General features: G+C 36.4%; 1 protein-coding gene across 3 annotated transcripts in view; it reads left to right on the top strand.

Moving 5' to 3' along the window:
• Positions 1 to 25699, top strand: part of BANK1 (B cell scaffold protein with ankyrin repeats 1) — a 306079-nt gene that overhangs the window by 99772 nt on the left and 180608 nt on the right. For all 3 annotated transcript variants that reach the window (XM_055342479.1, XM_055342480.1, XM_055342481.1), the window contains 2 exons: positions 7558 to 7696; positions 16332 to 16468. In XM_055342479.1, the coding sequence (XP_055198454.1) occupies positions 7558 to 7696; positions 16332 to 16468 (276 nt within the window). The remainder of the gene's footprint in view (positions 1 to 7557; positions 7697 to 16331; positions 16469 to 25699) is intronic.

Below are 25699 nucleotides of genomic sequence, written 5' to 3'. Positions count from 1 at the left end.
AGCAGAGCTATTTCTTTTAGGAATAAAAGTGTAATGTAGCAGGGGATGGAGTGTGGGTTTCTGAGAAGATGATTATATGAAAAGACATCTTCCTCCTAAGTCTTCATTGTAATGAACTATTAAAATAAGCTCGGGCAGAGCTGGACCTGAATCTGGGTCTACATAATCTCCAGACAATAGAAAAATGCTGGCCCTAAGTGTCTGTGGTGTTCAGTGGAACAGGTCAAAAATACAGGAGAGCCTTGGAAATTGCATGAAAGGGTCCTTCTGGTAGAAGCCAGTGAATTTACGCCACTGAATGACAGGGGCTGCATTTGTCTGTTTGCTAGGAGGTGTCTTTGGGAAAAGAATCTCCTGATCTTGCTGGTACTAGCAGTCCTGGGAGAAGACAAGCTTTCTTTCTGTGCAGTTATACAAAATTTAATTCCTTCATCCCCAGACCCCACGCCTAAGCAGAAGAATCATTTTTTAAGCTATTATGGTATCAATTCCAGAGAGATAAGAACTTCTTTGACATTCCCTTAAAGAGTCCAAGGAACTAAACTGTTCAAGTTTCAGGGGACCGACACAAGGTGACCAGGCAAAGAAAAATTACGACTCACTTAAAGACCTCCGGAACTTGGGGAATGGCAGGCTAAGCAATCAGACCTGGTGTCTCCTATTGAGTCAGAAACAATGGAAAAGTCAGAAATAAATAGAAAAAACTGTAATAAACAGGAAATGAGAATTATTCTCGAGTAGGTAAAATCTACACAAAAATGAAAAAAAATCCCTCTGAAACTAAACATTACTCACCAAGAATTCTGCAATGAGTCTAAATAACTGCTCTGAACAAAACCTACAAAGTAAATTTTGAAGAATATGAAATTTTCCCCACTATTCAGTTTGCAAAGAAATGGAAATGTAAAAATTAGACCCCACTACCCTCCAGGCTGAGATAGCTCACTCAGATGGTTGGATAGGATCAGGATTCTTTTAATAGCAGAAACATGGGCTGTCTTTTATTGACATGGATACAATTCTTTCAAACCCTTGGAAGTTAAATTATTTCAATTTCATATCTCTCTTGAGTACCCTGCTTCTTAAGGAATCCTGAATTAGAAGGTCATACAAGATAATTTTAGTGCCAGCCACATGCACTAAAACATTCAAAATGAATTAACCGCTGGACAAAAAATAGTTCTTCCAGTCAAAATCTTGTATTCTCAGAACATAGATCTAGTACAATCTTAGTCCATGTAACAATGGCCAAGTACCAGAGGAAAGATGTTTGTGTCCAAAGGAATGAAAATCATGCTGAATAGGAGAATAGGTCCTCCCCTCTTCCTGAGACTTGAGACTTCACCACCATCTTACAAAATCTAGAAATTTAGCATACTAACATTGCGAGTCACCAGGTCTTATTTGACACATGCCTCTTTCATAACTAGTACCTTTGTAATCTAGTAAGTTTCCTTATAGTTTTGTGTTTCCAAGATGCCACCACTGAGTTGGGTAAGAGTCTTAAGTAGTAGCATGACCGTCATTCTTTCTGATTAAGGGGGAGTTAAGGTCTCTCCTGCTGCTGCTTCTTGTTATAAAATTGCTTGGGTCTGGAGAATTTCCCTCCCTATTCCCTCTTCTGTTCTGGAGAATCAGCTTTAGTAGATTTGTTCAACTAAGTCAGCAGGTTATGTTGCTACTGCTTTGACCCAGGACCCAGGAGCATGGGAGTCTTGATCCTTCTGCATATTCATCTTTCTCATCATTTTTCCTTTCCATGGATTTTAGATCTCTTAGACCTTGAAAATCTTGTGCCACTTTAAAAATAGCAGAAAATATATTTTCTTCAACATTGTTTTTCATGTGCTAGTGAAGATATGACTCCAGTGTTCATACTATATGTTATTCCTTGTCTCTTCTGAAGACAAGTGATAAGTCTTAACACTTAAATCTGCTACTTAATTTGGACTTTTCTTTAACCTTTTCTAAGATTAGCATTCTTTGCTACATTTTAGTGTTTTTAATTTTTTTTGTTATGAGCCAACACATTTGTTTTTCTAGAATATTCCTCTTGATTTTGTCTCGTGTGATAATTGATCATAAGAGATATGAAGTTAGTGAGTTCTAAGCCTGCCAAACACATTCATTCCATAAATGAGTGTCATCCAACTATATGTCCCTAATGAGAAACCCACCTGGGAGGCATTCTTCCACTGGAAGAACTGGACCTGATCTATTATTTATCACCTTCTCTTCCTTGTGCTGTGTATTACTACAAAGCACTGATTTCATTAATTCCTGAGGCACATTCCCTCAGAGCAGTGGTTCCCATCTGAGAGTGATTTTGCCTCTCTTCCCCCAGAAGGTATTTGGTAAAGCCTGCAGACAGTTTTGGTTGTCATAACTGGGGGCATAAGTACTGGCAACTGGTGGGAAGAAGTTACAGATACTGTTTAAACATCCTATAATACTAGGGTAGTCCCTGCAACAATGACCTCTCTGGTCCGAAAATATCAATAGTGCCAAGGTTAAATTCTGTCTCTGAGGACAGGAGATACATTTATGGCCTTGACAGTAATAAGTTATCTTCACATCACCTAATAATGGCATCAAGAATTCAGTGTCCCCCTTCAGAGGCTTCTCTGCAATCCACCCAGTTGTTCTATAATCACTTGTTAGAGCTGCACGATCTATAAGCAGTGACTCTAGCTGCAGTTTTTAATGGACTTTACCTGAAGCTTTAAGAGGGAACCTCTAAATGTTTTTCCTCTTGGAGGTACTGTAGCTTGCAATCTGATGCCTCCTGCCTCTTATGTTATTTCCGCAAGCCCTAGTCATAGGTACAGTAATGGCTTCACTATTTCTCTTTAGGAGCACCATCCTAAAAAGCAGTTAAGAGTGAGCTTATTTTCTTTATCTTGTTTTGTGTGTATAGGCAAGCCTGCAATCTATCATTTTTCCTTCCTTTTGATAGAATCTGTCTATTGCAATCTCAGCACTTCTTGTCTCAGAATCTCTTATGTCTTTGAGTATAATTAACTGATATTTCTTTATTTTTATGTTATACTCCCACTGCTGCTTTCTGATAAGACTGAAACAGTTTTAAAACCCATCCAATCATTGGTTGACTTCCTGAGAAATATAATTCTTAAAGTTATAGTATTACCCTGAAAAGCCTTTTAAGTGGCTTTATCAACATTTGGATCTATATTAATTTCATTGAATTGTCTTTGTGTCTGAATCCTAGAACATGGCATATTCCTTACAAAAGACCTTCGTCTTTATTTGACCTGTTCCTTGACATACCTCTGTAGCTACAACTTTAATGCAGACGTAATTATGTAGCCAACAAAACTAGAGCAACCCTTAGACTATATGAAGGGATATGTCTCTGAAGGGCCCATGGAAAAGTAACAAGAATCTCAGAGATTACCTCCTACCCATTCATTCCTTGGACCCAGATACAGTTTAAAATAATATACAGAAAACTAACAGCACTGCCCACTTATTTCTCATACCAAATCACAGTAGTTCTTGGTAAACAACCTTACCTTAAAGTGTGATCCTGTGACTTCACTGAAAAATACAGGAAAAGCTACAGAATATTATTGTGTTTACCAGTGCTTGAAGTGTCTGTGGTGAAGTGCTGCCCCTTTGGTGGTAAGGTTTTACAGTGACCAAAAGATATCTTTTCCTTAAACCAAGTGGCTCTCAAACTAAGCTGCACAGAGGGACTATTAGGGAAGGTTTAAAATAATAATGCCTGAATCCTGTCCCCAAAGATTCAGATATAAATGGTTTGGGTTATGGCCTGAACATTGGCAGTTTTAAAAACTTCCCAGGTGATCCTAAAGGTGAGAATTAACAGCCAAATTTGGAACTATTGCCATAACCTAATCTTCACTGTGCTGTTGTGGGTCAGATAGAGGTTAGCTGGAGAAAGCTGTACAGTCCTGGCTTAATAAAGCCCATGAGACTTTGCTTGCTAACCTGGTGCATATTAAAGCAGTTATAAATATATGAAAAGAGCCATTGGCCTTTGGTATACAAAAGTCATGATGATCCACTAGGATAAAAATCCTTTGTTGCCTGTGCATAACATATCCTTAAAGCCTAAAGAAAACAACCCTATCAGAACCAGAGACTTCACCATCTGTATGTTATATTACAGACCAAGTTGTAGCCATTTTGTTTAGGTCCTAAGGTTTGTGACCAATGCCACAAAACTTTAGGCCTTGGAAGTGATGATTATCAGAATTCTTTCTGTCTCTGGATGTTCAGAACAAAATAGGGATAAACAGATGAGTCAGAAAGATTGAGAGCAAAATAGCAGCTTCATAACTGATAAAACCAAATTTATGATCATTTGAGTGTCTTAGTACTTTCTCCATTGAATTAAGTGTACCCATATAATTATATTTTTAATTAAGATGTTCATAATAGTTAAGGACAGGCTGGACAGTACAGGCCTTCCCTCCTAGAACAGGCCACTTCCTCCATGGAGATGCAGAAAACAGATGAAGCTGTGAATCCTCAGGGGTGTCATGAGTAGAGCTGGGCATGTTCAATTTCAAAATGTCATATTTTAACAGACTTATTCCATCTTAATTTTAAAAATATGTACAGATTGTCTCTTATGTACATAATTCTTACAAGATGCCACAATGATATAACAAAATAAAAATACTTTAGGATGTTAAAAATGTAGCTGGGAAGGCAAGACATAGACATGAAATATTAATTCAGAGCAGAGGGCATAATTTAGAAAAGGTCAAATGAGGAGTATGGGTGTGAAATGCTCCATGATTCCTTTGGAAGTTATTATAGGCAGAAGTTGTAGGGAAGATTTATGGAGCTTGTGAAACCTGAGTTGGACGTTAATGAAGAGGATAAGTGTGGGGAGATGGAGGGAGAGTAGGAACTAAATGGCATGCCAGCATTATGTACAAACAGAGCTGGTGCAAAATGAAAATATAAGGGCTCTCCTTCAAATTAGTAAGGACTTTAAGGCAGTGACAGCAGAACATTTAACTGAGTACAGGACCTACAAGTGCAGGGCCTGTGCAAATGCACAGGTCATAAGCCCATGAAGCTGGTCCTGGATACAAATGAAGATGTAAGTACCTCTTTTGGGGTGGCCAATATGCTTGCCTTTTGTTTAAAACTATTCCTTGGAGATGGTTGAAAGTTGGAGTCCTGTCCTCTATTAAGGAGGGAATCTTTTTTTTTTTTTTAAGATTTATTTATTTATTCATGAGAGACACACACACACAGAGAGAGAGAGAGAGAGAGAGAGAGAGAGAGAGGCAGAGACATAGGCAGAGGGAGGGCTCCTCGCAGGGAGCCCAATGTGGGACTTGATCCCGGATCCTGGGATCAGGCCCTGAGTCGAAGGCAGACGCTCAATCTCTGAGCCACTCGGTAGTCCCGAAGGAGGGAATCTGATGCAGACGCAGCAAACTTGTGTGAGCACTCATGAATGAGAATGAGTTAGCTGGGTGAATAAAACATTGGAAGAGGTTGCTTAGATTTACTAGCCTTGGAAGTGGAGAGGTCAAAATTAAACAAGACGTGGTGTACCCATGAAAGAGAACTCTGAAAACTTTGAAGCAGAGGATCTTGGGGATCTGGGCCAAAGTAAATGGGAAGTCATTACAGATTTGCAGTAAGGGGACAGATGTGAGCAACAAAGGAACTAAAAGAGATAGACAGGAGGTCCTGTGAAGAGGAAGTGGCAGATGTGAGGAAGAGGAGAGCTTCATGGTCCTGATCTCAGGAGTCACATGAAGCAGTGGCTTGGTGAGGCATATAGAAGAAAGCAGAGGGGCATTCTTGACATGTGGGAAGGTGTGTTTAGCTGGAATAGTGGCATCTTTTCTCCATTTGCAATGTAATTGGTAAGGAGAAATTTAATTAAAATATCCTACAGACAGATACTTGGGAGCATTAGACGCTGGTGGAAAAATGCCTGAAGTGGAAGTGTGTCAGCTGAACCAATTCAGTGACATCAACGTATTTGTAGAAACTCTTTGGTGCAGAGCAGTAAAGATATATGTTTTATCTGTGGGTGGTTTATGCTTAGAGAGATAATTTTTAAATAAGAGAACTTTGAAGTTAATGACTTTTGGGTAAACACAGTTTTTATAGGAGTGTATAAATGAGGTTGCTGTTTATTTTATTTTGCTGAAATTTAGTTTGACTTTGAAGAAAGCATTTGGAAGGCGATATCTGAGGTAAACATAAAAAATGGTGTTTGGTTTTGGTTATTTTGAGGGGTTAAACAGCACAGTGTAGCGTACAGATTTTGAATGAGATAGTTCTGATTAATCTTCAGAATGTAACTCTGTATTAGCTACCATGTTCTTCAAAGAGAAAACTAGGGATCCCTGGGTGGCGCAGCGGTTTGGCGCCTGCCTTTGGCCCAGGGCGCGATCCTGGAGACCTGGAATCGAATCCCACGTCGGGCTCCCGGTGCATGGAGCCTGCTTCTCCCTCTGCCTGTGTCTCTGCCTCTCTCTCTCTCTCTGTGACTATCATAAAAAAAAAAAAAAAAAAAGAGAGAGAAAACTAATAGCCTTCCATTTTGGCTTCAGAGTGTGTATGTTTTGGTTAGGATTAAAGGAAGTACTTTTATATTAAAAGTATTTGGGATCCCTGGGTGGCTCAGTGGTTGAGCATCTACCTTCTGCCCAGGGCGTGATCCTGGAGTCCCGGGATCGAGTCCCACATCAGGCTCCCTGCATGAAGCCTGCTTCTCCCTCTGCCTATATCTCTCTCTGTGTCTCTCATGAATAAATAAATAAAATATTAAATAAAATAAAAGTATTTAACATAATTCCTAGTATAAAAGAGGTGCTCAACAAATATTTATTCCTTCTTTTTTTTTCTCCATATTAATGCCAATCTTTTTATCCCTAATTATTTTTTCTGGATTTTTTTTCAAAAGAAGTTTTCAATAATCCTTTTTGCCTTATATACATAGATTTAGCTTTTTGATCTCCATAATATCTTGAAACTTTTAGATTTGTAACCTTTAGCCAACCTTCACAGATACTCATCACAAATAAAGTATAACCAGAAAATCCCAATTAGGTAAGATTTAAAACATTGGACATTAAAACTCATATTATAAATATTAAGATATCTTAAGGGTAAACTTATTCAATCTTCTCATTTATAGATAAGTGTACCAAGTTCTAGAAAGGTGAAAGAAAAGGATTTGGGGGGAAAAAGGATTTGGTTGCAAATTACAGCTCCCTGGAATCTGTGAAGTGATGCTCATTACTCTGAGATGTGGAGCCTCACAAACATGGAAAAAGTGTGTCCTCACTGTTTTTTCAGTTGCAAAAGATAGGGTTGGAGAAAAAAAATGAGTACTCAACAGACACCAAGTTGATAAATTTAAGATGTAATGAGAATCATATTTATGTATTTTATTTCTGAATATGGTTGAAAATATGGACATGGTAGAAATAATTATCATGTGCAAATTTTGTCATTAATAAACATAATGTGTGTTTTAGTTAATGTAATATTTTTCAAGGCCCTAATTGGGTAATATTTTTTATCTTATAGAATCCTGGTGAAATATTTATTATCTTGAGAGATGAAGTCATTGGTGATACCGTGGAGGTTGAATTTACATCAAATAGTAAATGTATTAGGATGCAGCCAACCCGTTGGAATAAGACAGTCTGGTGTATGAAAGCCTTAGGTAAGAAACTTTTTTATGCATTAATAAATATAAAACATCATCCTGAGTTTCTTTCAATAAATCTATGATAAATGGTTTCACTTCCTTACAGAAACTAATATTGTTCTGCAGGTGCTTCCTGTGCATAGGTTTCACATACCTGAGGTGGTTATTAGTAATCTGGGTTCCCAAAAGTATGAATGTGTAAATTATGAGAAATTAGCTTGTGTACCATGTGGTGAAATGACTGCCTGCAAAATCACATCGTTTTAAATATGTCAGCAGAGATCACTTTAATATATGTCAGCCATTAAATATGGAACTAAAATTATTTACTTTATTGTAATAGGATTAATGAACATTTAGACTTTCATTCATGAACTTTTTCCTTTCCTTTTTGTTTTCCACACCTGTGAATATATTTTTGATGCTTTGGAAAGCATATTTCTTTTTCACTATTTATCATCATGGTACCATTTCCTTATACAGTCTTCCCTCTTTTCCTTATTTAATTTATGAGGTTAACCATTTTATTATCCACCTTTGCTTGCAGCGTGATAAATTGTATCAGATTTAAAATTCCAGATCGAATAGCCACACCTGCCACAATAGTTGTACTAAAATCAGTCTATTCTATTAATTTCTGAATGTTTTGCTATAAATGTAGGACTACTTGGTTTTTGAATTTATGATATTTTGCAATCAGAGAACAAAATTACCTTTTATAAAACTTCACAAATGTGACATTTAAAAAATACATTACAATAAAAAGTACACAATATTATATGAATCTAGAAATGTAATAAAAACATTTAAAATTAGTGGCACCTGGATGGCTCAGTGGTTGAGCATCTGCCTTTGGCTCAGGTCATGACCCCAGGGTTCTGTGATCAAGTACTACATCAGGCTCCCTACAGGGAGCCTGCTTCTCCCTCTGCAGATGTCTCTGCCTCTCTCTCTTGTATCTCATGAATAAATAAATAAAATCTTTTTTAAAAGACATTTAAAAATAAATACTATGTCAAATGCATACTAAACTGTTTTTTCTTTTTGAATATAGCTATTATGAAGCCCATTTATAGAACATTTAGACATTTCTATTGTGTTATGAAAACCGTATGTCTCCTCTATGGGCTTCCTTGCACAGGTTAGGTCAGACTTGAATTATAGAAAAGGAAAGACTGTACACTAAGCATTCATAAACATTTCAGACACTGGTCCCTATCATGGATGAAGATATGCAGAAGTGAGATGGAAAGAACATTGTTTTTTTCTTTCTCTTCCAAAACCCCTTACTCGTGCCACATTTTATAATGATTTAATGAACATTAATTTCTAACTAATTAGTTTTCAAGTTTAAACTAAATCTAGTTAGACTAAAATTGCTACAGAAAAATCAATATTGCAAATTAAGAAGTACTTAGATAATATTTCCCAAACAGCAAATCAAAGTGTCAAATAAAATTATTCACATTAAGATTATATGTTCAGTTTACCTAGCAGCTAAGAGCAATGCAAAGAATCAATTATGTCAAAATTCAAATGTTTTTCAGAAAAGCAGAAAACTAATAGTCTATATCTTTTAAGATATACCAGACCAGGGACGCCTTGGTGGTTCAGTGGTTAAGCATCTGCCTTTGGCTCAAGGTGTGATTGTGGGGTCCTAAGATCAAGTTCCACATTGGGATACCCACAGAGAGTCTGCTTCTCCCTCTGCCTATGTCTCTGCCTCTCTCTGTGTCTCTCATGAATAAATAAATAAAATCTTAAAAAAAAAGATATACCAGGTCATATATTTTCTATGTGATTGAACAGCAAATTTGTAATAAGGAATAAATAGAACACTATTCACCAGTTATGCTGTTTAACCTTCCCAACTCATATTTTCTGGAAATTAAAGAGAAATTTTCTTACCAAACGTAGAAATACATATGATGGTTCCATGAATGTGTGTGGGAAGATGGATGGGATGTACCTCCACAGAAATGCCCCCAGAGTCTTATTTTTTTTGCCTCATGCCAGTGTTTCTTAACATTTTTTTTAACCCTGGTAAGAACTACATTTTATATCAAAACTCAGTACATACTCAGAAATATATAACTAAAGCAAAAGTTTGAAAAGTAGTCATTAACAGTTTTAGCCTTGATATGTGAAGAACTTAGGAGTTGTCATTCCTATTCCTGCAACAAGATAAAGCTGAACAAGCTGAAAATCAGTGACTATCCTTGAACTCCTCAGAGAACTAAGGTTGCAGGGCAAACCACCATCCCAAAATCTTGAGAGGAAAAGAAATCAAGAGAGTGACCTCCAAGATCACCTTGGCTGGGACGGAAGTCACTGGAGCTGTAGAGTGGTAGCACACTTAAATGGGAATTTTAATGAATTGCTCAGGTGGAGAGTGGACTAGCTCGAATCAGAAACTCCTGAGAGCACCCATAATTTTGTGGGATTCACCTCCATGAACCCTACCAGGTTCACATAGTGAAGATCTGAGGAAGATCGTCTAGAGGTTCTGCTGGGGTAGAGGAAGAATAATCACGGTGAAATACTCCCAGTGTACTCTCCAAACAAAAGCCTACTCTTCAGGGGAAGCCAGTTTATAGTGCCTTATCTCAGCTGGGGAAAGGCATCTACCCCATCGTAGCACCCTCTAACTTTTCTGTCTCACTTAGAATGTGGGAGGAAGGTATGCCACAGGAGAAACACTTGAAGGTGATAGCCCAGAGACACCAGTCCACTTGAAGTCCAAGACTTAATCACAATATTAGAATGCTTCCCCCCACCCCAACCTGACCACCACCACAAAACAGTTTCAATATAAATGGCTGTAGGTTATAGTTGGAAGCACTAAAAGATGCAGAATCTTTCTGAGGAGGAATAGTTAGGGAAGCACAAGAGCAAGAGGAAAGACAAAAACAAAGATAATAGAGAAATTTGAAGCCCCTGGGCACCTATGGCTATATTAGACATGGACTATAGCCCACCGCCCAGTCTGATTACTGTAAATTTTCCCACTACATGCCTACCTACTTTAGTTCTTATACCTGACACAGTATGTCTGGTTTTCAACAAGAAATTACAAGAGATGCCAAAAAGCAAAAATAGTCTAAAGAAATATCAGGCCAGACTTGGATGTGACACAGATGTTGGAAGTATCAGACAGGAAATTTTAAATAACTATGCTAATATTTTAAAGACTATAATGGAAAAGTAAACAATATGTACGAATATATGGATAAGTAGAGAGATAGAAATTCCATTTCTTTTCATTTTCTTCAGTGCTAGTCAAAACCAACTAAATTGATAACATGATGGGTCACAAATCATAGATGGAGAAACTGCATTGTAGCTATGCTGACCAATATGGTGGCCACTAACCACTGCTAGTTATTTAAACTTTATTATAATTAAATGAAATTTAAAATTAAGTCCCTCAGTTGCACTAACCATATTTCAAGTGCTTCATTAGAACATATCCATCCTCTTGGAAAGTTCCATTGAACAGCAGTGAACAGCACAGTATAGTAAAGTTCCTTTTTTTCTATACCAATTATGGAATAAGAGAGTGTCCAGCATGCTCTTTAAAGGCTAATAATTTTTCCAGAGTCTTTAGTGTAGCCAAAGAAACAATTAACTAGTGGCCAAAAGAGCTGCTTTTATTGTTTTGAGCCATTTACTGGGTACTGTAGACAAGTCCCAGTTGTGCTTCAACTTCTTTATTGACAAAATAACTTCTCTAATTGCATTTCAAATAGATAAGAGAACAAAATGCAAGACAACACTTAAACATCCAATAAAGGAATAAAGTGTTAGTCCTTCCTTCCTTCTAGCAATTATTTTAAACATAAGAAGTGGCTTTTCTGGAATATCTCGCCCTCAGTTTCTAGATGGGGTGTAACAAACCATTTGAAAATTTAGGGGAACCATCTAAGTATTGTATTAGAATATTACATCCTGCCTTTTCCTAGTCCTCTGTTTATATCTATTGATATGAAAACCACCAAATTTGTTTATCCCCCTTCACCCTTGGGGAATTATGTTCAAGAGAGCTCTTAATATATGTTATCTCATATAAAATCCCTGAACTCATTGGTGATTTCCAGGGGCAGGAAAGATCTCCTCTGTATCCCACACCTCTAATAAGAGTCTGTATAAACTTAAGTCTCTAAAAAAATTTTCTGTACTTCTTTGAATACCAAGTTAAGATGGAGGGATCTAAACTAAAATGGAAACATACCAGAGATCCTTCCATATTAGGATGCATCAAGTTCAGAAGATGGCCTCCATCTTTCCAGTATCTTTCTATAAGCGTAGAAAATTTCCTCATATAATTTGATTTCTCATATCTGGCTCATGATTTAATCAGCCATGTTACTTAAAATGTGATTTGCTCTCTGTAAATATTCTCTTGTGTGATACTAAGAGCTTCATGTAGTTGAAATAAGCCATGGTGGAAATATATGCATCACAGAAATTGGCAAAAATTGTTAAGTCAGGACTTTCTGATTTTCTTTTGGGAGAGTCAGTTTATCAACACAATACTGGGATAAAGAAGACCCCCATTAAATTGAGAAGGTGTCTGTAAGACCCATTTGCTGATATCACATTAATCAGAACTTAATCCCAAGATCACTTCTAGCTGAACGGAAGAACAGAAAATCTATTCTTTTTAGTTGAATAACAATGTGCCCTGAAAAAAAAAATCAGGATTCTATTTCTAAAAGGAAGAGAATAGATTGTGGAATAGGCAATTAGCATTCTCTTTTAGAAAATGGTACCTCTTAAAACTAACTATTATTCCTTATTATTCTTTCTTTTCTTTGGATACTTTCTCTTAGTCGTTTTACGTGTGTGTGTGTGAATACTCTCAACATTGAGGCATGTCATATACTCTGAGACCTACTTACAGTGCCCAGAACTCTCAGATTTTTCACCATCCAACCCGACTCTTTGCCATATTAATATTCTTTCTAAATGTATGTTTCTTTCTAATTTGGTAATAATTAAGAAAAAAATTATGTTAAAGGACAGTTATGCCAACCAGTGAAGAAATCTTAAGATGCTCTTTTTCTGAATGGTATCTTTCCTTTCTGATACACTTCATATCTTAACCTGATTTTTTTAAAGAAACTATCCTCTAATTTTATCTTCTTTTGCCTCTCAGCTTAACAAATTCATACACTCATAATTTCTTCATTTTCTAAAAAACACACTTTTCTAATGGAATCTACAGGTTTGTCACTGACAGGAACTGTCCTGTGCTAAACAAATTTGAAGTTACTCAGGAACCTGACGTAGCCTCACCTTATGCCAAAAATTGTAAAAATACACGTGAAGTCTCTAAACTAGAAATTTTTTTTGTGAAGATTTTATTTATTTATTTATTCATGAGAGACACAGAGAAAGAGAGGCAAAGACACAGGCAGAGGGAGAAGCAGGCTCCATGCAGGGAGCCCGACGTGAGACTTGATCCCGGGTCTCCAGGACCAGGACCTGTGGCTGAAGGTGGCACTAAACCACTGAACCACCCGGGCTGCCCTTTAAACTAGAAATATTAACTATTGTTTACCCAGAAGGAAGAGGGTATTCCTCTGGTACCTGCAGCTCAGCCAGAAAAATACTTTACACAGCAGGGGGATAACCAATAAAGAGTTGAAAGGAATGTAAAAATATCCACAAAAATATAGAATCTCTTTGTTAATTAGGAAGCTGTTCTGAATAATATAAATTATAATTTCATATTTCATTGAAAGAGCATAAAAATACTTTTAGGGCATGCCCGATACTATACTTATCCTGAGCAGAAAAATAACAACAATTGATAAGAAATTTTTCTAAATATCATATTTGAGAAGGGCAGTTTTAATATGTACTAAATTAATATCAGTTTTTAGGCATGACCAAGCTTTTGAAACCAAAATATTTATTTAATAATAACGTTCTAATCAAAAGAAAACCATATTGATTTCAATTCCCATGGAAACATTAGATGGGTTCATATAAGGTTTACCACATGATAAAGGGCTAAAATTGGTTCATAAAAGAACACAGGAAAAACAAACAAACAAACAAACAATAAATAAATAAATACGTTTGGGGAATATAAATAATAGTGAAAGGGAATAGAAGGGAAAGGAGAAGAAATGGGTAGGAAATATCAGAAAGGGAGACAGAACATAAAGACTCCTAACTCTGGGAAATGAACTAGGGGTGGTGGAAGGGGAGGAGGGCACGGGGTGGGGGTGAATGGGTGATGGGCACTGAGGGGGGCACTTGACGGGATGAGCACTGGGTGTTATTCTGTATGTTGGCAAATTGAACACCAATAAAAAATAAGTTTATTATTAAAAATAAATAAATAAATAAATAAATAAATAAATAAATAAATAATAAATAAGGAACACAGCTTCGCAGACAATGTAAATAAAGAAAGCAAACAGCTCCTCAGTTATTGGATTTGTGAAATATGTGTTTTTAAGGGGTTAGTGAATTTAGCTCTGACTATTCAAAAACACTTAAGATTATATTTTCTGTGAACTGTTTCAGTTTACCCCTCATCTGGAAGGACAGACCACTTAAATCCCAGAGACAGTGCAGGTTGACAAAGAGTCTTAAATGGCCTGAACCTTGAGACGTTAAATTTGAAAAGAATTCCCTTTTATTGTTGCTCCTCTGTAAGCTTGCTTTCTTGAGTCTCTGTGTTTGATGTGGGCAAGGAGTTCTATCTTCTTGCACTATAAGCCTTTTTTTCCTCTCCATAACTTACACCAATACCCTCACTTGGTTTGGTTATCTTGACCCACATTTGTGTGTACTTCCAGTGTTAAATGTTGCTTCCCAACTTTAGATAGTAAATAGCAGAATTCACTTTCAGTCTCTTCTGAGTCTTTAAATTAATTGGCTTTTGTTTTTATTAAAGAGCTATAAAATGTAGATATTGTAATGACCACACTCAAAATAAAATAATGCTCAGATGGCACAGGGTTCTGTTTATGAAAAGGCCAATCCAATAATATATATTTAAGGAGGGCCTCCCAGCCAGATGAATCCATACGGAATCCTCTAAGGTCTTGATTTAATACTGACATTCAATAGATAAAAAATATATATACCGTAATAATACTTCAAAGGACACCTCATGGGAAGATTATTCAAAAATCAACATCATTATCAATAGAGCTGATGGTACACTATATCAAGAATAAAACAGTTCATCTGCTTTCATGTTAGATTTTAAAGAGTTAGAATATTTTTTAAGTATTCTATATCAAAGAACTACCAAGCAAATCTTCTCATCATATATTTCTCATGATTCATCACCTGACTTTCTTTCAGAAGGTGAACACCTCATTGCAAACTCTAATCTCTTTCCTGATAAACAAAATCAATATCTTCTTTCAAAATTGTCTTTCTGAAATCTACCAAAATTGATTTCATTTGAACTTAGTAACTCTACAGCCCTCTTTACCATATGTGGGCAGCTTCAGCTGATGAGATGCACTTTTGTTGCATTTTCTCTTTCATTAACTGCTGGGCAGATGCTGACTTTGGGAAGAGAGAACTTTGATATATATTTTTTCTTTATAACACAGGTTACGTGTCTAGTCAAGCAATATAGAAAGAGAAAATTACAACTTCTTGATCTACTTAAGCTTAAGATTAGTTTTGTTGGCTTTAAATCTCTCTGAGCAAAATTATAAGAGGCCCTTTAATCTCCTTAGGAGATAAAGTAAAATTAATACTTAAACCTTAGAAACATTTAAATATTTAAAGCTTCATCGGGTGCCTAAGGTTAGAACAGACTTTTTTGGTCTTCCACTTATCAGCTTATATTCCAAACACCAGATGTCTGGGTGACAATTTTCCAGGAGAATTTGGGAAATATCTCCATGACAGAGTGTCAGATTTTTTAAAGTATGTTCTGCAAATGGATTTCAAGACTTAATTTTGTTTACTTTTGTTACAAACAAAACAAAATAACTTTCTTACTGAAATGATTGTTGTTATTCTTTCATAACAAACCCAACTTTCTGAGAGAACTCTAGCCCTGTTGATATGTTAATGCAGATTCACAAGGCATCATATCAGTCACTTTGAACAACTTGTTCACAAAAAAGGTTTTGATAAATGTATAGTATAAATAGTACTTAAATAGCAGGGTATTAAACCTTGCCTTCCTAAGAGTTTTTCACTGTAGCCAATTACATAAAAGTTCAGTAATTTCAATCAATTCTACCTTTTCTTTCCAAGTACAATTTTGAGAAGCTTGCCTATAATTAACAAGAATTTCCTTCATACGATTATTAACAGATACACAACTTTAAATGAATGATTGTATCATTCTAAATTCTAAAGTATTATGTAAAGATAAGTATAGATTACTCCAAAAAATGAAGTTTAGTAGTAGGGAGAAAGGCTTTAGGGCTTTGCTTTTACTGTAATCTTAGCATGTTCTGATCCTGTAAGGTTTTATTTAAGTAAGTTGAAAATTGTACATTATTTTTTGTGGATACCAAGATAAAATGAAACGTTTAGTTCTAGAAGTAAGCAAGATCAAAATGAATTCTTAAATATTCCTTCATATTCTCTAAAAGGTATAATAATAGGATACATGCATTATATACTCAGCTCCTAACTCTTCTTTGCATTTTACAAGACTTTCCTGCTGGCTCTGTCAATGTCCATGTCTACTGCGATGGAGTCATTAAGGCCACGGCAGAGATTAAATACTCTACAACAAAGGCTGTGGAATACCTACTGGGGGTAGCCCGTCCTGGAGATGGCTTGTGCCAGGTAAGTTGATCTTTCCACAAAGTTGATGACAAGACAAAGAGCCAGTGCTGGATAACAGAATGATGCTTTGGTATAAAGTCTGGATGTTGGTTATGTGAATGAATTGCGGATCAATAGGGAGGTAGGAAACCGACTTCTGTGGTGCAGAGACGCAGATGAGTTAGTTTACTTACCTCAAGTCATTCCAGAGAATGTCACGGGGAAACAGGTTCTCCATTTCAAAATCGCTTTTGGGTTGGGCTCATTTTAAAGCTGTCACAGAGCAGATAGGGAAGATAGAAAGATTAAGGAGACCTCTTTTTATTATTTATTTATTTATTTATTTATTTATTTAATTTATTTATTATTTTAAGGAGAACTCTTAAGAAACGAATACCTCTTTAACCAGATCTGGACAGTGCAAAAGAAAAGTCAGATCACCTGATGCTTTGAGGTTCAGGAGTCAGACAAACCAAGAATCCTACCAAAAAGGGAACGTAGGGCATTAATCTAGGAATTATCATTTTCATGTGGAAATTTCCAAGCTTGGTGTGTCTTTCTTAGTTTCATTTATTACTCACCTGAGAGTGAAAATTATTTCTTTAACTTGATAGTGTTTACTAGGAATTCCAGAACTGCTCAGATTTTCAGAGGGATTTTTCAAGCCCCGAGTTCTTTTTCCAGTGCGACAAGGCATTACTCAACAAGGAGGACTTTTGAGGAGTTTCTAGTGGTCTCAAAAGACCCTCTTTGAGACGTTTATCAGTAAATGCAGATGCTGCCAATGCCCTCCTGGGTATAGAATATAACAATTGCATTTTTATTCATCTTAAACAATTGGTTTAATTTCTGCATTTTATTTTGATTTTTTTTGTTACCTGACCCACTTTCAATAAAGAGAAAGCTTGTTTAATGTGGAACATTTATCCTTTGTTTTTTTTTTTTTTTAACATTTATCCTTTGGATGTGCTTATTCCATTGCATTTTCAAAGTGAAATAAATGGCATTTCTTTTTATAGCTACCTGATGGTTCAATTCTACCCTTGCCTGGGGTGTTTGGCAGTGGAGGGGGAGGGTAAAAGGGAGTAAAGGCGAAAAAGAGGTAGCTGAAGAATGAGATCTTCAAATTTACCACAAAAACACTCTTTAACAAAACCCGTCAATGGTACTGTGGCTGATAGGTTGTCATGAAGCCTTATCTGTTTAAACTAGTTTGGAATTGGACGCTTTGTTATTTATTTTGTGTGACACATTTTTCTATTAGAACAATGGCAAAGGTAAAAATGTTTTAGAGAAGGTTCAGGGAATAAAATATCATTTGTCAAACTTGTGAGTCTGAGGACATTTGATAAAATGTCTATATTGTAATTGCAAAGCAAAACCAAAAGTAACAGCTTGAAATACGGATTGTTTCATTTTATTGTGACAAGTCTACCTTATCTTCCACTTTAAAAATTCCATTCACTGCAGAAAGATTAATAAAAGTGATATATTGGATTATCAGTATTCAGTCAGCACAGAAGCCCCCCAACACATTTTTGTGTTGCTTTTGCCTTTGGGGAGAAACAACTTTTTATATGCAATAAGATTAAATATAATGTATGACTCTTGGACAATGTTTCAGAGTGCTTTATTATGCCAAGTCATGATTTCTTCTACAGCTGTGAGTGAATAAAAACTGTTTTGCCCAGTTTTAAGATAACTAGAAAACACTATTCCCCTTTCACCCTTGGCATCAGAAATGAGAGGTGAGAAAGGGTTGTTATGATTACCTCTTAGTATTCTCCTCTTCCCCTCTCCCTGATGGCCTAGTGAAAAGAAGGATGCTGAATGATCACAGCTGGATGCAGGCTTTTACTATCAGGAGAGAGTCACTCTGAGCCTGAGGGAGTGCTAAGACTTAGAATTATTCTAACTTGGTGACAGCAGACCACAGCATGGTAAGAAGAGACACTAGGAGAAGTAGTTTGATCTATAGAACTTCAGATAGGCTTAGGAGTCCTGCTACTGTCGTCAGGGGACCTAGACGTGTAGTGAAGTTAGATCAAAACCTGAGGCTGAGATCTCAGACGAGACCGAGCAGTACTCTCACGGGCCTGGCAGAAGAAGCAGGCAGCAATTCAGTCAGCCTCCATCAAATCTTAGACCAGTAATGACACGGGATGGTTCTCTAGTCCACTGGCATTTGGACCAAATGCGTTACCCCTCCGGTGAATTTGTAGAGATAGTGCAAGGCAAACTCTACCCTTGATGAAAAAGAAACAGCTGCAGGGGCATTTCCTTAGCATGTTTTAGGGTTGTTTGGCCTCAGAGGAGGGGGCCCAGCCTACACTATGCTTTTCCTTGCAAGTATTTGGATTTCCCTTTTGACATTTGGCTTTGTTCCCAAGTAGATTATGTTTTTAAAAATGTGCAAAAAGCTTTGCTTTTCCATTCCAGCATAGAGCATTTACAGTCATTGTTTATTTCGTGTGCTTGCTACTGTCACTTATTTGGGAAATTTGGATATTTTGCAAATAGTCCGCTGAACATCTCTATTCAAAGAACAACATGCATTGTAATTTTATTCACTGTGGTTACTGTGTATTTGGAAGAACATACACCAGCAGATTTCAATTTTTTTCAGTATCTGACCTACTTCGCTAAATGGTGTATTGTAAGAGCCATCCTTGGTTTTCTTGTAAATTTTCATGGCAGATGTGATTTAAGTAATCTGAAAAACTTAGTAGTAAGATACTTCCTATAATCACTTAAAAGCTATTGGCATATAATAATGTGAACACTCTGTGAGTTTGAGGAAAGTAATACTAATGAGAAATCTGTGGGTTTTATTTTTCAGTAATCCTAGAATTTGTAATAAGAGACTTTATGTTATCATTTAAAAGCTGTTGGGCATATAACAAAATGACAATTCTGTGCATTTGAGAAAAGAAATGATGAGAAATTTGATTTTCTTAGTTTATTTTTAATGATGTCCATTAGGCTTTAAATAGTTTACCTAAATCAGCTTAATTATCTAACTGCTTCCTAAATTATCTCATCTTTTTGGGGTAGATATTAAATCCCAGCATGTAGCCTCATAAGGTACAATTTCCAGAGCATTACCTAAAACAACAAATTTAAGAGAGATTGAGTGAAAAAATGAAGAAAATTGAAAGCCCAACTTGGGAAGATAATTAGAATGCAAGTGCTAGTGTTAGAAATACTAGTAACTCCCACTTAACTGAGATAATTAAAACCTTTGAGATGTTCATCCTATTTACAAAAGTGTCTGGGGACAACCATAAAGTTAACTTTGTATAGGAACAACTGGATACAATCTAAGAAGCAAATTAGGTCAAAATGCTAAAAGAACATAGCAAGTATTGATCAAAGCATTAGCATCCTATTTGTTAAAAGAACTTTGAGGTAGTACCAAATAATTCTTCTTAGCTGTATTTCTTGGTGAAATGATATCTTTATGTTGCATATACTGATCATTGTGCATGGTTTGCTTTATACACATTGGAATCTTATTTTCATCTTCATGTTAAGTACACTTCATTTCCAATTTTTATTAAATTGTATATATGTTTCCATCTTTTTTTGCTGCCTGCAAATGTTTAATACAGTATGAAGCCAGCTACAGTTGGGTTGAGGGAAGATAACAGGCGTAGAAAAGTATCGTATTGTGAGGGACTTCATAATTGTGGATAGTTCTCTTAAAGGTTAGTTTTTTTCACAAGGTTACATTCAGATGTTAGCAAGTGTCTCCCTTAAAGAATTCTTCAGGAGATTCTTCCAAAAGCCTTTAATTAATTTTTTAGGCCCTTGTCTCCTTGGAAAGAATTGGTATATACCATCCTCCTTGTTTTCATTAGCTTCTGTTGATGAGAGGTGCAAATGCAGCTAGTTTCTAAACTATACTTCATCATAATGCCAGTGTTAGCTAAAACACTCTCTTGCTACAGCCTTCCAGTGACTCACTGGATAAGGTCCAGACTCCTTTGAATGGTATACCAGGCTGCAGAGTCACTAATCTTTCCCAGCATTGGCTCTTAACCGTAGCATTCTCTCCGTGTCTTCTTAATTCTCTCCATGATTCCTATGTTTTAGCCCTCCAGGATTTCTCACTCTTGAACATATTCTGCTCTTCCTTCCCTCCACCTTCTTTAAGGCATGGACATTGTGTTTTTCATCTTTGCACATGCAGCTACTTTCACATAATTAGCTCCTGACATGGGAGACACCATGAAACAAAAATGGGAAAATAGGAGTGCTTGCTTTGTCCTGTTTGAAAACATAAGTGCTCTTAGAAAACATAAATGGAGAACTATAATATAGGTATATAAATGATAAGAAGGAAAATGAAAACTGCCCTCTTAAAATACACTGTTATTTATTTCCCAAATTGAATAAATGAATCTGATACTTATGAAAATGAAGAATGTTTGGTGGCCCTGGATACCAGAGAAGTGAAGAATTTGTGCTATAAACTTTTCATGTTCTACCTCAGTAATGAACCATATGTTCATCATGTAGCTCATTACAGACTTTGAACAGCTATATGGTTTCAGATTCCAGTCTGGTCGTTCTTTGAGTATTAAGAAAATGATTGCTACTCAAAAAATGCCTAAGATCTTCTCTCTCTTTCCAAAGGCTGCATACTATCTCTTCTTTCCCTTTACTGGAAAGTGATGGAAGTGAAAGTGATAGTCCAGGAGAAGTAGCTCTGGATGGGCGGGAGCAAGAGTTAGATTCTTTAACCGAATCAGCAATCACTACATGAGAGTTTATTCTCCTTAGTGAGAATGGAATTTCCTCATGTGTACAGTGGAAGCTAGAATATATGCTCTCCAAGGTCACTTCTGACTCAAATAATCCACAATTTTATGTCAAGAAAAAAAAATACTTCAGTTGGGGATTATGACCACTCTCACCAAAGAGGAATCATTGGCAAGTATGTGGGTTCTCCATGCAGCCTTTATTTTACTTGTATTAGCACTTCTTCCCAGTTCTCCTTTCAGATAAGGACATGATGTGGATTTCATGTACCTTTCATCACTTTTATTACTTGTTTCCTATTTCTGATGTAATATTTGAAAAGAGGAGGGGAAGAAAAAAATAAAATGCAATTTGGACATTTATTTCTGTATTCAATTTCCATAGTTTATGCTCCTAGTTAAAATGGATCAGTAAGAATAAGGCATATATATTACAGCTTGTGTTTTACTGATAAAATAAGTGACATTTTGTGCCATGTCTCTACATGTGGTAATGATTCAGCAATGGTTAAGGATGCCTTATTGTGTTAGCTCAGACTTAAACAATAGTACTCAGCTCAGTTACCAATTATTGAGTCAAACAGAAACATACCACTGAGTACCTACGTCCACTTATTTAGGAAAAATAAATTAGTTAATTTTAACAGCAGATATAGCAGCCATTGTAGGGGGGAAAAATAAATATTTCTGAGTGCAGTTACTTAGTTATTAACAACCATATTTTAAGTTCCTGTTAATTCTCTATCTCATAAGCCATCTCATTCCATATTGGCTCCATTCATCTTAGCTTATGTTTAACTATTGTTTAGAATATATTTTATTAATGACACTCTAATTTATAATGTCTGCTTACTCAGTGGAAATAAATACTCCATCCATTTTTAATTTCTCCTAAACTAAGAATCTCTTTTGCTTTTTACAATCCCCTCTCCTCTTGTCACTGGGTTGGCTTTGACTGCCCTTTGCAGAGGGATGTCTGTGTGCCCATGTGAGGGCTACCTGAAACCAACCCCATTCAAGTGCAGCCTTCTGCTCTTCCTGTCTAGCTCTTTAGAGGCTACAGATCTTCTTCGACCATAATGTTTTTAAACAATTCAGAAAACAAAGCACAAGTCAAATACAGTTAACAGTGTTCCTCCATAGCTATTATTCATAACAAGGTAATTAGAGAAAATTAGAGAATCTGCCTCTGGAATGAATCTCAAATCATCAGTAACCCTTTGGAAATTAGAAGACTGAAAAATCCTTATGGCAAAAATGTGTTTGTTGGTATTTTTTAAAAAGTCATTAGGCATTCTGTGGGCCTCTTTACTAATAGTTATAGTATTCTATACTATAATAATCTGGGAACTCTAAATTGTGTTTAGCATTCACGAACTATGCCTCTACAGTAAACAGCATCAAGACGCAGGAAATGAAGTAAAAGAAATCTTTGACAAGGAAAATTCAACTTCTAAGAATCCTGCCTTCCCTCTCTTTCCCCCACCATCGCCTAGGTCAGCCATTTAGTCATCAACCTCATTACCCAAAGTAGCAGCACACAAAGATAGTACTTCCAATTTGCTCAAGTCCCACACAGCAAATCCAGTGGATATTTTTCTTATTCAATTTAACTTGACTTTCAGCAGCAGCTAACACATACCATTGACCAAACTCACTTTCCTGATTTTTTCCCCCTAGCTTTCATGAAGCCATCTCTTTCTGGTTTTCCTCTACTTCCTTAGCCTTTCCTTCTCCAAATCCTTTGTAATCTCTTTTTTCTGTAATCTAGAAAAAAAAAGTTTCCATTTCAATGTTTTGATTCTTAGACTCTCTTCCTTTCTTGATAAATATTCCCTTGGTAGGGTAGCTCATTAACTTGTAAGATATAATCCAAATGTGGTTTTTCCTTGAAGGCCCACTCTTTCTGCCTTGAGATAGGCATCATCATCAATCCAGTTCAAACACCAGAAACAGAAGAGTCTCCTTAAAACCTGTTGTCTTACCCAATAAATTCAATCCATCATTAAGCCGTGTCAGTTTTACTCACTAAATATTGCTCACTTCTCTTCACATCCCTCCAGTTCTAACATCCCCATCCTCTGCTTTTCTTCATCCCTAAACTACAGCAGGCTCCTGCCTGGTCCCCCGCCATGTGTTCTTACACATGACCTACTTACTTATATCAGATCCATAGTCTGAGGGGTTCTGTTAAAAAAAAAAAAAAAGATCTCAGCTGGCAACGCTCCTGCTCAAACCCTTTGATAGATTCCAGTTGTGTGGATTTAAAAAAGGAAATCTTTAACATGAACAATATGGCCCTGTAGACACTGTCCCCTCTCTTTTTCTCCAGCTAGTCTCACTCCCCTTTCTCTCCCTCTGCACTCCGACACACTAGCCTGGATGGCTAATTCCTAATCTCCTACCACAGGGCCTTTATATATGCTCCTCTTTCTAACTGAAATATTCTTCCAATCTCATTTCCCCTCACTGTCTTCCCCTAGTTAATTCCAGTTCATCCTCCAAATTTTAATTACAGCTTCTCTTCCTCAGTGAAGACTCCCTTGACCTTGTACATCTCCCTGTGTATCTCTTTGTAGCGCTGAACACATTCTATGTGTGTGATATTTGTCAAATTAATATCTGTCTCTTGCTAGACTCCAAAGTCATTTAGGGCAGTTACTGTTTATTCGTTCCCCTCTTTCATCTCCAGAGCCAAGTACCCTGCCAGACACATAGCTGTTGAATAACTGTTTTGTTGGGTCAAAGAATGAGAGGGTGAAAGTATTTTATACATTAAGTTACCCTCCCAACCTCAAGTAACCGGGCTATCAGAGCCCCTTGTCCCAACAGACACCAGTTTCCCCATAGTACAGGCACAACCCTTTTTCATGGCTTAGGTTATTGGACTGTTGGCTGAAGGAGTGCTGTTTCTGACTGAAGTAGAAAGAGCAAGGCAAAGAAGGGAAAGACAAAGGAAAAAATCAAGTGAGTATAAAACAATGAGACTAATTCTAACTATCTTGGGAACGAGTACCTAAAACAACTCAAAAAATAATTTCAAAAACTTAGGAAATCATGGCATCATTTAAAGACATCTTTAAAAAAAATTTATTTACTTATTCATGAGAGACACAGAGAAAGAGAGGCAGAAACACAGGCAGAGGGAGAAGCAGGCTCCATACAGGGAGGTGGGACTCGATCCCGGGTCTCCAGAATCACACCCTGGGCTGAAGGCAGGCGCTAAACTGCTGAGCCACCCAGCCTGCTCTTAAAGAAGTCTTTTTTGAAAGACATTTCTCTAAATATGTTATTGCAATTTTGTTTTAAAATTTATCTTATGTTATTGCAATTTTGTTTTAAAATTTATCTTATGACATATTTGACAGTAAGTTGTTACAAAATGATTGCCAAACAGAAGTAGAGGTGAGAAAATTCATGGTCATTGCCAAACAGAAGTAGAGGTGAGAAAATTCATGGTTCTTATGACCACTCTTTCTAATGCCAACAATAGGAGAACTTTGGGTTTTTGTTTCATTATTAATGTCATTAAATATGCCTATTAATGAGTCTGTTCAAGTTTGGTTAAGTTAAAGCTTTGAGATTTTTTGACATTATGTAAACAGGGGGTCAGATTGAAAAATTTAGCATGATCAAGCTTCCATCAGCTTCTAGGAAAGTTGTTCTTGTTTTTAAAAAGCTCTATTAGATTGCTTTTACCTAAATTGTGATGTTTATGCATGACTAATGGAGATGGCAGAAACTTCTATTTGTTCCCCAGAAATTCTTTTTTCCTTTATTATATGATAATATAATTTCTATGTAGGCATATGGTTGCCCAGGTAAATATTGCACTTCCTGACTCCCTTGGAACTAGGCACAACCATCTAAGTAACCAATGGCCTGAAGCATGTCAGTAGAAGTGATGTGTGCACATCTCTGATCATGTCCTTCAAAGGAGGGTAGAGTCTCTCCTTCACTGACTTTTTTCTCTGACTGATCACAGTGACAACAAAGGAGTGATGGATGAACCATCTAGGACCATGAAAATTAAGTATAGCAGAGAACCATATAGAGCCTGCATCCCTTAATCAGCCCCAGATGGCCAAATTCTAGGCTTTCATGTTAAAGAGAAATAGGCTTCCATCTTGTTTAAACCACTGGCATTTTGAGTCTCAGTACTACAGTATGAAAACCTACATTCTAATTGATTTATAAGATGTGCCATTTAATTTAAGAATTTAGAAAGAAAAAACAAACTATTTTCTTCGGTTGCTACAAAAGCCAGTTTGGGGAGCTGTCTCCTCATTAGAGACTTGTGTGCCATTTTAAATCATAGTGATTGTATTTCATGAGTAGTTATGAGAGCTCACAATATAGTATTTAGAGAAAAAGGAAATTAATATATACTGGAGATTTTACACATTTACTTATTTAAATTCTTAAATAATTTTATCAGTTAAGTATTATTAAGGTCCATAGCTAATGAGTCCTGGAGCAGGAATTTCAA

Source organism: Nyctereutes procyonoides, unplaced genomic scaffold, assembly GCF_905146905.1.
Source record: "Nyctereutes procyonoides isolate TBG_1078 unplaced genomic scaffold, NYPRO_anot_genome, whole genome shotgun sequence".
NCBI lineage: Eukaryota > Metazoa > Chordata > Mammalia > Carnivora > Canidae > Nyctereutes > Nyctereutes procyonoides.
The sequence above is the reverse complement of the archived record's forward strand: the minus strand, read 5'-3'. Positions and strand labels throughout refer to the sequence as shown.